Below are 14,800 nucleotides of genomic sequence, written 5' to 3' on the forward strand. Positions count from 1 at the left end.
GGGGAGGTGCAGCAGTTATAAATTTGAGGATGAGTGGTAGGTAGCCTTTTTAAAGTCCAGTGTAACTTCAAACAGTTGTTAACTGATTAGTTGTAAATTGAGAATTACCTGTACATGCATGTGAGAGAAACTGTACATATAATCCTCGAAGTACAACAGTTTGTTTAGTGACTGTCCAAAGTTACAATGACACTGAAAAAAGTGACTTGACCATTTTTCACACTTATGACCATTGCAGCATCCCCTTGGTCATGTGATTTACATTTGGATGCTTGACAACTGACTCACATTTACAATGGTTACAATGTCCTGGGATCATGTGAACACCTTTTGCAATCTTCTGACAAGCAAAATCAATGAAGAAAGAAGATTCACTTAACTATGTTACTAATTTAGCAACTGCAGGGATTCACTTAACAAATGTGGGAAGAAAAGTCATAAAATGGGGCAAAACTCACTTAACAAATTTTGGGCTCAATTGTGGTCATAAGTTGAGGACTATTTGAATTTGGAAACAGGAAATGGCTGTGGGTATGATATGACTCCACCTATCAGTACTAGTCCTGTTACATATATTTTGTGGAGACAATTGCATCCCTCCACTGCTAAATTTTTCACTCTGCAGTAAAAAATTACACAGATATGTTAATCAAATTGCCTATATTTCTTTACATAATCACATTTGTAGGGGATAGGTTGCTGAAAAATGAAACCGTAAATAAATACACTCTTAAAACTTTCTTAAGTCCCATTCTGATAAAGAAAACAGAAATTTATATTAGATTTTCAGAAATTCACAAGGATTTGCCCCCATCTAAATAGTTGCATTAATTCTAGTTTTAGGAAATTGGTGTCTGTAAGTGCAGAAATTTTCATATATTCTCTATCTACGAATTTCTGCATGTTCCTTTATTTTTTCAACAGACGGAAGATGGCCTGATTGACATACGAGAATATGTAACAGCTTTGTCGGTAGTCTGTAGACCTTCTAAAACATTGCAAACAATGAAGCTCGCTTTTAAGGCAAGTAACATTTTTTATTTAAAATGCTTAATGGCTATTTAAAAACCAAGGGGTTTTTTTGCAACATAGGTAGATATTAGGTCAAATACTGCAATATCATTGTATCTGGAACGCACTACTGACTTTACAACTGTTCTTAATCTTACATCTGTTACAAATCATAGCAGCAATCTGGACTGTAGAGACACGATGCCAGCTTTTACATTTATAAGCCTTTTGTCAGGAAATATGCCGCTATGACATAACTGCTAAGATGCTTGATGTACCCATCCACTTGCTTTTATCGCTCTTTCCATCTGATCCTTATTATGGTCCGTTATTTTAAATGATGCTGTATCACAATGAAAACTGAGATGTGTAACAGACCTCCTGGGATAGGTTAGCATGTGGCAGGGAGTTCCCACTAAGTAGCATAACTTTGTCAACATTACAGAACAAACGTCTGCATGAGTAGAGGCCAAAAGAACCCAGTTAATAGGTATGCTACTTATTGTTTGTATGTCTGCCTCAAATATGCATTAAATAAATGTAGTATCAAGTGGTATATATGAGTTGACATCATATATGGAATGCCACATGCAATCCTCATTATAGTTTGCAAGCTAATGATTTTTGTGAGAGACACTTACAGAGTAGCTTGAAATAAAAAAATAAGGAACTCAAACACAACATTTATTAGGTCATTTTATACTTTCAACTGTGAGCCATTTCAAAAGTGTTGAGAAGTTTGTATTTTTTTTTAATTGAAGGTTCATCTGCTCTTACATGAATTTACTTTCTCTTAGTTTTTTGTTATAAGAAAGGTAGTTGTAAGGACTTAAAAACTGCTAGTCCTTAATTTACAATTGATTATTTAGCGACTAAAGTTATGACAAATCCTACCCTCAAAATGTGACCCAGCCCAGCCCTGAAGTTACATCTGGAGCAGCACCTCTGCAGTTGTTCACCCTTGCAACTGACCACAGAGGCATTGCAATACATGCCCCTGACTATTTGCCCACGATCCTGCCTCACCAGGTCCCCATAGGCACTGGGCCTGCTTTGTGACCCAAATGGATTCCACACACTGCTCCCCACCCCTCATCACCAATTGCTTGCTTAATTTTTGAAGACTTCCAGAGCTGAGGAAGTCTTGAGTAGAGAAGGAGGACAGTCCACTGCATTGTTGGGCCACATGGCACAATCACTCATGTGACCATCTTTTTCTAAGTGAAGAATAATGTTCTTGATTTTATTTTCCTCAGTTTAAGCAGAAGGGTAGAAAACAGAGCATGTGGTATCTCAGGGGTGGGGAGAGGCCTTGAGAGGCCCAAGGCAGGTGGCCTTGTGTTTACACTATGCCCCCCAGGGTCTCCCCCAACCTGAGGTACCCCATGGTCCACTTAATGACATGCATGTTTGTTTAATGAATGCATTGGAGAGCAAGGATGGGGAAGATTGTTAAAGGAGGCAGTTCACTTACCTGTCCTCCCAACTTCCAACCATAATGGGCACACTCCATTACAGTCAAAACTTGAGGACTACCTGTATTGTGACTTCCTACCATCTATACAAAGCAGACTCTAGATTCCTCAGTTAATACTGAGGAGCTTGGCTTCTTCTTAATTGATAGCAATCTAGCCTAACCTACTGTCATTTTGGAAATGTGTTTCCAGTACCTTCTTAAAAGAGAGGATTATTTTGCATTTTGGTCAATCCTTTTGAGGTTCTCCTGATCTCCCTTTTCTTTTCTGCATAGTCCATGACTCTAAGCTTGTGGGGCAGTAGAGAAGGTGTGTCTCTATTGTTGAAGGCTTCAAAGAACCATATACAAGGCACTCATTTCCTCTAATGGAACAGAAGGCTCTTGGGTGATTCTGCATTGGCTAGCTCTTGCATCTGCCTATGTTTAGTTGCATCATAGAAGCTAAACGTAGTTGTCCTGAAGGCAGAATCAACAATGCAATGATTTCCTCTTTTTTTTCCTTGCGCACGTAACCAAGGCGCAATTTCCTGATTGCTTCATTAATCTACATACTACTAAAATATTATTCCCATAATCTTTAACTGGGCAAAATAATGCCTCATAGGACAATGATTTTTGAAACAAGGTACTTCAAATGAGCTAACTTACAGAATGTGTCCAAAATCTGGGACATATAACGCCTGAAGGAATGAAATTTGGGAAAGTTATGGTTGCTTCAGCGGTGCTAGCTTGCAGCTGCAGTCATGTGATGCTCATTTGGAACATTGCATGACAGTCTCCAGCTGTTGTTTTTGCAGTCCCTCGCTTCCTCCCCATCCTAGTGGCAGCTGCTTACCTGCCTGCTGGGAAGGGAATGAAGGGAAAGGAACCCCCAGCACACCTTCAAACATGTTTGAGAAAGACCCTGTAGTCTGATGCTTCACTAAGAACTAATGCAGTTTTGGACTAACAATTTCCAGTTTCTATTCCATCAGTCTAGATCATGGGGATCAAACTCGATCGCATCACGTGATGTCACGTAACATATCGTGACATTTTTTGCCTTTGCGGAGCCAGGGTGGGCATGGCCTGCATGTGATGCATCCTGCCCACAGGCCCCCTGTTTGACATCTCTGGTGTAGATACTTCATGCCTCTCTATGAGAAGCACGATACAAAGGGATAACTCTCAGTACTTTGTCAATAGTTATCAGCACTTTTTAAGTGCAAAGAAAGTGCATATTTGCACTTAAAAATTAAACAGTTTATATTGATTGTTAGGAAAAAATTCACACCATGTAGGGGCAGAAAGAACATGTACTTGGAAATAAAGTGAAACATATAGTTTTCTGGTACTAAACTTAATATTTTATTTTGTGTCTCATATTTAGTAATAAATATGGTTCTTTTCTGGAACGTCTAATAGATGTCCATATTTTACAGATGTATCAATCAGAAACTGGGGGTATAACAGAACAAGAGTTAACTTCCATCCTGAAGAGCGCCATGGGTGTTTCAGACCTTAATGTGTCAAATCTTTTTAAAGCTATAGATGATCAAGAAAAAGGGGAAATTGCATATGGTAAGTCTATTTTTTATAGATTTTTATGTATGAAAATCAGAAAGGGCATCTGGAAACAAAACCTAACCAAATAGAGGTAACAATGCGTCCATCAAAGCAGGCAAGGCAATCTTCTAAATATAGACCGACAGCAAACCCCACACTCATTCACAATGATGATGTTACCTAGTTAGGTAATGAAAGGTCTTCAAACAAACAATTAAGCTCAGACAGCCACAAGAACTCCACAGTTGAACCCTGAGCTAAATCTATACTCTTCTAGTGGAATCTGAACGGATATTGAGGCTCAAGAAAGGGAAGGAACAAACTTCAAAGCTACTGTGCATTTCCTTCTTTTGTGAGACTGCAATTGCTTGTTTGTTTATATAGACTGTGGATTGCTTATTTATGCTCACTCCACACATGTAAATAAATAGATAACACACAAAATATATTGCACTGCATACTGTGTGGTGTAATTCATATTGAAGCCTTATTACATTTGACTGACATTAAAAGATGGAATGCAACTACTTGACAGTGTTACCCATTGCTTTTAATTGCCCACATTCCATATCAATGAAATAAAGAGGTGTTCTTGAGAGAGAATCATTTCTGGCAGTCTGTAATATAATCTAAAATTAATATTGCAAAACCAGTACTGTGACTCCTGGTCAGTCCTACCACATTTCCTAGGTTGCTCTATATCTCCCTTAGTTGCAAGTTCTTCTAGTCTCTGCTAGTACAGTTAACATATATCCATGCTTCTTTGACAATAATTTCTTATATGGGCTATACAGAAATCTATACTATCTATAAAAAAAAACAACCCTATTCTAAGGAATTCTGAGCACCTTGGAATTTCTTGCTAGAAAGATAACAGCGAATAAATATAATTGCTGAACATTTGTAATAATTTTTTCACATTTTTCTGCAGCATGCAATTATCAAAATATAATGTAATTTTAGGATGCATAATCTAACTTGAGATAGGAGGAGCTGCCCGAGAAGAGAAAATTTGAAATCTCATAAGCACTAGAAATGGTAGTTGCCTTTGATGAAAGATAAAGCTGTTTCTGTATGTATCTTCTCAGAGGATATTGTGGATCAGTATTGAGAAACAATGTACACCATGGAAAACAAAAATAGTCTCAAAAGCACTCTTATACTATTGTTGCTCTTTAACTTCGGTTCTTACAGAATGATGGTGATGTTGTCTACAAGGCCCTGTTATAATTATGCACTCTACAATGTATTGTTCCAAATATTCTATACTACTAAACAATTATTAACAACCCACCTTAAACATGTTCCCTAAAGGTAGATAAACCATAAGTTAGCCATGCTTAGGCAAAACCTTCTGAAATCAGTTCAGTCAGTCACCATGAACTTAGTTTCCATTGATTTCAGTAGACTAAAATTTTCTAAATTTTATCTAAATTTTCATTCAACTAATTATACACAATACTTTTAATATGACTTATAATACATCAAAAAGAAGCTACCTATGATAGTAATTAAAATGATTATTGAAATTGTCTTTTTTCCATTTCTAGATGATTTCCATTATTTTACTGAAATGTTCCCAAATTTTGCTGAAGAATACCTATATCCTGATCAAATGGAGTCTAAAAGTTATTTGGAAACTCCTGCTCCTAATGGATTCTGTGCAGATTTCAGCCCACAAATTACTGAAAATAGAAGAAATTCCCTACAGAAAAAAATGAATTAATACTAATAATTCTGTCATCCTCTTGTGGTGAGAGGAGTATGTCCTATCTAGGGCTTTTCATAGTCATGCAGCTATATAACCTGAAGTATGTGAGAAGGCTGTATGTGTGGATGTGTAAGAAAGAAAGAAAGAAAGAAAGAAAGAAAGAAAGAAAGAAAGAAAGAAAGAAAGAAAGAAAGAAAGAAAGAAAGGCGTGTATGAATATTTTACTGCATTAATGAGCATCTTTGGCTTCCTATTGGAAAGATCACTTTTTCCATCAGCAATTTGGAAAGTAAAGAATGTAAACAAACTTTAATTTGTATACTTAAAAACAAGATGCTTGCATATTTATATTCATTGTTTGATTTCATGTACAAACTGTCCTACAAAGTGTGCATGTGAAAAAAATACTGTAGCTCCTATGGTGTCAAGTGCACTTCGGTGATTAGTGTTATCCCTATTTAGGGAATTCTTTGTGGGCCAGATTCTGCTTTCCTTTTTTACAAGGCAACATTGACCGCTATTGTCAATGACCTTCAGAGCAAGGCAAGCTCAGTTTCACCTTTTTCATTGTAATCTAGTAGGTAGCTAAAGGGGGGAAAGTATGCAAAAATATTTTTACCTAGGGAATTGTTTTTATTCTGTTTCCTTGTAAAATGACCTTTTTTGAATTTTTCAATCCATCTTGATATCAAAAAGAATAAGGGAAATTATCAGGATTGTGTGCATTTTGTGCTAAAACCCCAGATTTTAGCACAGAAACGCAGATTTTATACTTCAGAAAAGCTGAATTCCAAAGTCTGTCTCTCAATCCTATGAATTAGGTATATTTCTGTATTTCATGTTGATTGGTTTATGGGTAAAGGAAGGTGAACAAATGCAAAAAAAATGGATGCAGACCTAAGAAACACTGCCTCTGACAATTGGAAATTCAGATTGTTCTCAGCCTTAAGATCTAGAAACATGCCTTTTTAAAGTTTAAAATTCTCAGGATAGCAAAATCTGCACTTAAATTAGAACTTCTATATTTCTGGGTGGATCATGGAATACACACAGCCTTGCTATTTCCCTGTCTTCTCTGTCACTGCTGCATTTGAGTGTTCTGGGCAATGATAATTAAACAAGGGTCATTTAAAAAGCAGTTTCAACAGCTTTTTGCACAGAATAAAATTTTCTATTAGATTGAACAGGCAAAAAAATAAACTTGCTGTATTATAAATTCCTAATAATTATCATATAGTTTCTTAAAGGTCACCAGTTTTAGCTATATGATTTTGACTGAAAAGATCTTTTTGGTATTATATCTGTTTTTTTATATAATTCCTGACTTTGTAATTACTTTTCATTGAAAAATGTTTTAATATGAAACAGTTGTTTCAGTTTTGAAGTGGGCTGTTCAGCTATTCTAGAAATGAATTTCAGTCTCAGAATGGAAGTGTGATAAGGTCAGAATGGTCTGTTTCAGAGTCAGAACAACTGTTTCAAACTCAAAATAAAGCATTTTAAGCTAAAAAGATCTCAAATTCAAATTACTTTGCACTAGTTACTTCTAGTGAAAACCTAGTATCCTGGTTCTCTCAAGACACTAATGTTATTGCTGTTTACTATAACTCTACATAAAAGCTGGTTTACTGGCTTATTACATTTTGTATATGAATCTCTTTCCTTCCATAACCAATAGGATCATATAATTTTGAATAACTTTTTAGATTATATACATTTCTTTTTTAATGTGCTCGTATGTTTACTAAATCCTGAAAAATACATATACATTGCTTTCAGCTAAAATGTATTTTCCTTCCCTCTTAATCTAGTCTATGAGATACGTTTATCACTATTTATTCTTCCCACTAATTCAATTTATTTCCCAGGAATTTGATCACAATCTTTTACCAAGGTAATTCTCTAATCTCTAAGCCACACAATACTTTGCCTCTACTCTGGATGCTTCCATTATAAATGGCTATTCTATAAATGTACATCCACAAAAACATTTTAATGCAAGCATTTAATTTGGTGCAATGACTAAATTTAGATTTTAATATAATCATAGATCAATTGAAATTAAAAAAACCACCAATATATCTCACACATAGATAAAGGAGAATAAAAATATTTTTTAAAAAAAACTAATTCTGTTTTGAGACATGTTTTATTACAGCTCTTCTGGCAGTGTGATGCCTGCAAATTGACATCGCACATAGAATATATACACAGAAAGCTCTATAAATTTTAAGTCCTGGTGGTTAGAAGTATCTTGTGTCCTTGGCCTTTCCATTTTGTAGCCACAGAAACCATATGAGATGCTCTTTCAAAATTCAAAAGCAGATATTTCTTTCCAAGTAACTAAATAAATATTCTAAAGAAATGAGATTGCTGGTTTATTTATATGCCTGTTCTGTTTAGTCATAATATTCTATTAATTGACATAAAGATAATACTGCCTCTTTTAAATCTGAATATCTGTGCAAAGAGCTCTTTTGAAACTAGTAGGTTAGTGTATTTCAAGTTTGGGACCAAAGATTTTTTTTTTTTCCTTTTAGGTTGATAGAGCTGCTGTGATCACTTCAGGCTTTTTACTTTTAGTGGGAGCAGCTTTTGATAGATTTTAGACTGACTGTGGGATAATGACTATATTAATATAGAGTCCTACTGTGCAAGTAATTGCCACAACATTTTTATATTTCCTGCTATCATTTCTATGTTAATGTAGGGGTGGCTTGTTTTCATAATGTTTCAAAACATAAAGGTTTTTACATATAGTAGCAGGAATGGATCTCTTGCTATCGTTGCTTTTATTTTGCTAATAATGCTTTTTTTGAAGAGCATATGGAGAAGGAGGTTTTTAAAAAACCAAGTCCTCCTCAGAGATTTTCAAAGCTAAAATCTATTTAGAATTTGAAATATATAATATCTTCTATTTTAAAATTATTTGGGTAAAATGGGATAAGGATAATGCAGATGAAGGCTATGTTCAATAGTAATACTATGGACTTAGCCAGAGAATGATGCTTATTCTTTTGTTTTACCCACTTTGCCAAATTAGATACACAGTTTTGTGATGATATGGATGATTGTTTGCATAAATGATTCTTAGCTGAAGTAATCTAATACATCTATAAGTCTGGTCCTCCCTCCCTTCTGTTCAGTGAATTAAACTAGTTTCTGCAAAGTATCAGTAATTGAAAGTGCTGTTTTCCCTTAAAACCAAAATACTGATTTTAAAGAAACCTCAATCTCAGAATTTCATTCATCTTGAAAATAGTGGTAATTCATTATTCTCAATCATTTCTCTTAATAGTGAATATATTCTCTGGTTGTTGATTCTTAACTTGCCAAAGCAGTGTGATCCAATTTCAAGAAAGGAAAGAGGAAGATAAAGCAATACTGTGGTATAGATTAATGCTGTTAGGTGGGACAAATAAAACAGAATTATTGTCTAATAATTGGGCATAGCTAACTGACCTATAAGATAGGAACCCATAACTTAATAACATCTTGACAAAGGCCTTATTTGCAATTCATGAAGGCCACCACATTTATCACCGATATCACTTCCTTATATGTAAGAAAGAATTCTACAGTAGTACAGTTGAATAGGAAATGCAGCCCCTTTTAGAGTGAGGAACTCTTAAATTTTTAAACTCCTTAGTAAGCAGAATCAATGGGAAGAATTGGTTATGTAGGAAAGTTTTGGTTGAGGAATTTCCAGTAGAGAGTGCTACAAAGTTTATTACAATGCTTTATTATATACCCAAAGAGTTAGGTTCCATGGTAGGAAAACAACAAGGCTGATAGAAAGGATATCCCCTTGCTAAATTTTGTATTATTATTCTTGTTTCTCTATTTTACCAAAGGCCTTGAAAAAACAAAACAATATGCCAAGGCCCAGGACTTGTGCCAGCTCAATTATCTGAAGAGAAATTCAGAGAACAACTATCATCTGCTTCAAAGTCAACTAACAGTGAGATATATATCAGGGTTGCATTCTGCTTCCTCCTCCCGTTGATTCCTATTAAGCCACAGAAAGCTTCCCACCATATGGGATGTTTTATTGCATTCTCTCTGTGATTTATATATATGGGTTAGGCATCCATGGAGACCCTGTCCAAGCAGCCAAGAGATATAAAATTTCAAGGAGGAATGCCATTTTCTCTGTGTAGCATCGCACATGACTGGATCACATCACACTAAACCCTCATTACATTCTTGTAACCACAATAATTAACCTCTCTCCCCAAATACTTTTTTGTTTCCATTTAGTATTCCTATTTCTATTTTGACTTATAAGGAGCATATGCAAAATGTTATTGTCCCCCTCATGGACAGACTTTCCAGTATCTGTCTTTGGTCCTGAAGATCCTATTCCACAAGTGCCATTGTTGTAGAAGGAAAGTTCACTCTTCAGATTGATCTTTTTCTATCTTGGGAAAGGTGATGCAGTAAACTCTTGTAAATATTGCCAAACAGACAGATTCAGCATAATCATTTGTCTTGGTTGTGAATTTTCCTTGAGAACAACCATATGGATGGCAGATTCTGGCATTTCTTCCTCCACTTAAAACCTATAGTGCCCCAGAAACTGTCTAAACACCCCTTTCCCTCTTCGATTGCAGCCTCTCTTTCATAGGAAATATCAAGCTTCTGTTGTATTGATACTTGTACAGAGGAATTGCTCATTAAACTGACAAAGCCTTCCCAAAAACCTGTCCCCCACGAGACTAAGCAGGACAAAACTAGGAGGAAAAAAAAATCAGGCCGCTGTAGAGGTTCCACCTTGAGTTCTTTTCCATGCCTGCTTCCTTCTTTTCTTTCTACCATTGCTAGATTCACCTGTCTGAACCACATAAATGCTTTCCGGTCTTCCTCAATCCTAAAACTAAGTATCAGAGGGAGAGTTTATTAATAGCTCTCCAGATTACTCTCTTACAACAGAAAAATTTGGGATGAAGACCCTCTCCTACCTCAGCATAGTCAAGATCAAAGCTTAGATATCTTATGAACAGGTTTCTTTGGGGGAATACCACTTTCTCATTTCCATAAGTTCCATCTTTTCTCAGAATGTTCCAGAAATTAAAATTGGGTCTTATGGCAACAGCTTTGCTTTGATTTTGATCACTCTTCCAATCTTATCAAAACTACTGTTTTTTTAATATGATTATTGTCACCTTTCAATGCTGTAACTAGCAGTTTTCCTCATGCAATGGTTTTATGTTCTTAGGATATGGCTCCTTCAAAACAGAACTGACATCTGACATTTTAATTGTCCATGGCTTTAGTTTGAATATAACTAACTTCTCCATACTCACAGGCTGGAATTACATCTTCAAATGTTCCTCAACTCTGGAATTTTATATAGATTAGAAGGGGATTACCAAATATGATTAAAATACCCATCTCCCAATTCTGTTGTAGTGGAGGCATCTTATTCCAGTTGTCACTCTCAGCAAAACCCAAGGGCATGGTTAAGGAAGAAGGTCTTGAACACAAGTTATAATCCTCAGAGATAGTCTTTGCATTTCAAATTATCTGTATGATGAAATTCCACAATTTTTACAGGAGATTCCTACCAGTCTACTTGTTAGATGATAAGTTTCAGATGAATCTGATAAATGAAGGAGCTCACTTTGTTTTAAAAAACCTCCCTTAATTCTGATGATGTTAACCTTGTGAAGTAGTCACAAGGAAATACACCCTAATTCTACTAGCAAAAATCTGTTCAAAAAATTAAATCACAGCTGCCTCTCACTGTATCATTCGACCAAATATTCTTTTACATATTTTCCACTATTGTAACTCTACACACTTGTGGCATTCCATAAGCCAATTCATTCAGTTCCAAGCAGTTTCCACTTTCCTGAAATATATTTCAAATAATTCTGTTGGAGATTAATTTATTTTCTAATTATTTTTCATACCTTTTTTTCCCTGCAGTCACTGTACTTTTATCTTCAATTCTTTCACTTCTTTCCTTTCATACCCATTTTCTCCCCCAAGATCTACTCTTGACACTGCCAGGAAAAAAAGTCTCCCTAGGCTCTTCTCACATCACTCTGCAGTCAGCTCGCTAATCTAGTGACTTGATACAGTTGTTTGCATCTGACCAACTAGAATGTAAGCCAGTGTGCTATTATATACTCAATTTATTGCAAAACATTGATTTTATGGCTTTGTTTTTTGTTGGAAAGATTATCACAATTTAAGAAACTTAAGTCTAACTCAATCCCCTATTGAATTTAGTGGTTTTTTGGTCTTCTAAGTATTAACCACTCAGTCCTATCTTGTGAGCTGCAGTTCATCCAGGTGGTGTAATACAAAAACACTCATGGGATTATTCATCATCTAGAACCAGCCTTTTTCTTAAACTCCATTAACTGTCTGAAGGAATAATATCTTCTCCAGGTCAGAGTTCAAATAAATCCACTTGTACAAGTTTCTTGTTCACTATGGAATATCCATATAATTTCCCTAAAGCTTTGTAGCTTCTCTTCTATTACATGAAGTTGTAAATATTCTTGTAGAAAAAATATTTGTGGCAATTTCATAGATATAAAAGAAGTCAACATCTTTTGAATTTTCCAATTCAAAAAACAAAATTGTCTTATATTGATGGGATTACCCAAGTAATGGGCTACAATATGTTTAATCTTATAATTCCTTAAAAATATCCTCTGTTGACAATTTTTTTCTATGACACATTTAGGAGAATAAGGCCCATTACTGTAAGTAATTATTACACAATAAAACTCGTAACAATCTTATCTTGGAATTTATAATTTAGGAGCTATACATAGGCAACACTTTTTGTACCCCAAACATCTTCTAGATTTGTTTACAACCCTTTATAACTTCCAAATTAAAGCAGTTTAGTTCATTTTAAAGGGAACATTTTACATGTTTTTGTATAATGCATATGATATTCATTATAGAGAGAAATGTGGTTTGAGAGCAACATAAAACTTTTGATTCCGTACAGGGTTATAGACTCTTTTTAAATAGTGACAAGATCAATATGTAGTGGCTATTTACATCTAGAATAACCATATTTATAGATTTCTAAAAAAATTAAAATCAGTAATTTCTCTCTAAACACTTTGAGATTACTTTGTTACAGCTGTACCTAATTTGGATCACTGCTTGAAGGCAAGTAATTATTCAGTCCAATATCCACTTAACTCTCAGTAAGTTTCATGATTTGATATGTTCAGAATTTTTCTGTAAATTTATATTTGGACCAATAACCTTTGCTACTATGGCAATAGCTATTAACTGTATTATCTGACAGGAGATCTAACAGGTTAGAATCAAACATTAGCTAAATGCTATATGACAGTCAATACTGCTGAAGTCCTTTATTTAAAAAGAAAATGATTTGGGGGACAGTTTTTCAGTGCAGTACGTATTTTTGCATCCATTGTATGATTAAATGAAGAATCCTGATCAATGCATTTCTGATACAAATGTTTATTTTTTTTTTGCTGAGGTTCTGGTTTGCACATGTATATAGACATTGTTTTTATTATATAAGAAACATCATTAACCACAGTCCAAATAGGAAAATATGTCCCTGAACTTGCTATGTTAGCAAATGTTTGGGATGAGGACCATGTATCAGCTTGTTGCTAATGATGTCATGTTGGCATTGCAGTGCAATCCAGAATTACAAGTATAGTCAAGTTTCCAAGCTGAAATATTTCACTTCATTGTCTTTACTGAAGTAACCTTTCAAATAATTCCTCTTTTTTGTACAGTGTCTTTTAAGTTTATACAGTCTGACTATATCTGGTATCAGCACTCTTCAGTGATTTCCTAAAGGGAATACCTCACTTTGAGCAATTTTTTTTGTAACTGTCAAGTGAGTAGAATTATGTGTCTTTGTTTTTAATTGTAAAATGCTATAAACTGAACCATGCCAAGGAACAAAATAATCATGGCTTTTATGGTTTACCATTGTGAGACACTGATTTCCTTAAAATAAATTTTGTGTTTGTTTATAAGAATTAGGTCTTTTCAAGATTTTAATTATGCATTGTGGCATCACTGGGCATTTTACCCTGGTTGGATTTTTTTAATTTGACTGGATTCTGGTAAACTTAATTTTGAATGTGAATACAAATTAAAAGAATGGGGAAAATATTTTGTAGTTTCTGTGTATTTCTTAATACTATAAAATTCATAATTTTGAAATATGAACCACCAGATTATAAAATAAAATCTTTAATTTCTGTAAAATTGCTGCTGTTCCACATAAACAATACAAGAAAAAACAAATAGGTGAAATGAGACATTGAGAGGAATTTTTTTACACAGTTATGATCAATAAACTATTAATTGGTGTAAATGATTATTCAACGAATTTTCAACATTCTTTCAATTGCAAGTCTAAATTGAAAACTAACCCAAATGGCCAAGAAATTACATAAGAAGTTGGATGCTTGTTGAAATCTTACCTAAGCCCAAACTACATTTTGGGGGTTTTCACATTTAAATTAAGATTATTTTAAAATGCAAATAACAGCTGTCTGATTTCACCATTATAACAGATGGGGTGGGTAAGTAGGTTGGTTGTAATCTTGAAGTAATCTCTTAATGTTGGCATGTATTAAGAGTTGGGAATCCTGACACATTTATCATGTTTGGTTGTCTTAAAAGCTGCATTTACAAAATATACAGAACCAAAACAACTGTTATTAAACACCTGCACCACCATTGTACACCTCACTCACCATTAGTGGACCTTGTAACCTATACTTGTCACAAATTATTGCAATTTTTTTTTTTGCACAATCCCAAAATATTGTTGCTGCAGACTACCTTAAAGCATAGTGCATAACCAGGGAGTTGCAAAATGGAAAACGTGCACTCCTTAGTGAGGGTTTCTGATTTAGCCTTGTGTGTACACAGCTAAACATTATATCAAAGACTAATAACTGATTCATCCTAAATAAGTGTACATATAAGCCAAAATATTTATATTATATTTAAACACAAGTTACCAATTGAATTTTAGAAATAAGGTATGCCATTACATGCTCATAGTGAGGGTGAAACTTACAATT

At 34.6% G+C, this 14,800-nt stretch overlaps 1 protein-coding gene across 1 annotated transcript in view; it reads left to right on the forward strand.

The window, feature by feature from the left end:
* The window catches only part of LPCAT1 (lysophosphatidylcholine acyltransferase 1), a 48,348-nt gene extending 42,296 nt beyond the window's left edge, over positions 1 to 6,052 (forward strand). Inside the window, exons 12-14 of the mRNA XM_034411815.3 lie at positions 925 to 1,023; positions 3,910 to 4,048; positions 5,584 to 6,052. Coding sequence (XP_034267706.1) covers positions 925 to 1,023; positions 3,910 to 4,048; positions 5,584 to 5,759 — 414 coding nt within the window. The 3' untranslated portion in view covers positions 5,760 to 6,052. The remainder of the gene's footprint in view (positions 1 to 924; positions 1,024 to 3,909; positions 4,049 to 5,583) is intronic.
* Positions 6,053 to 14,800: the final 8,748 nt, after the last annotated feature.

The sequence above is a fragment of the Pantherophis guttatus genome, chromosome 3 (genome assembly GCF_059756535.1).
Source record: "Pantherophis guttatus breed Tessera chromosome 3, ASM5975653v1, whole genome shotgun sequence".
In the NCBI taxonomy this organism is placed as follows: Eukaryota; Metazoa; Chordata; class Lepidosauria; order Squamata; family Colubridae; genus Pantherophis; species Pantherophis guttatus.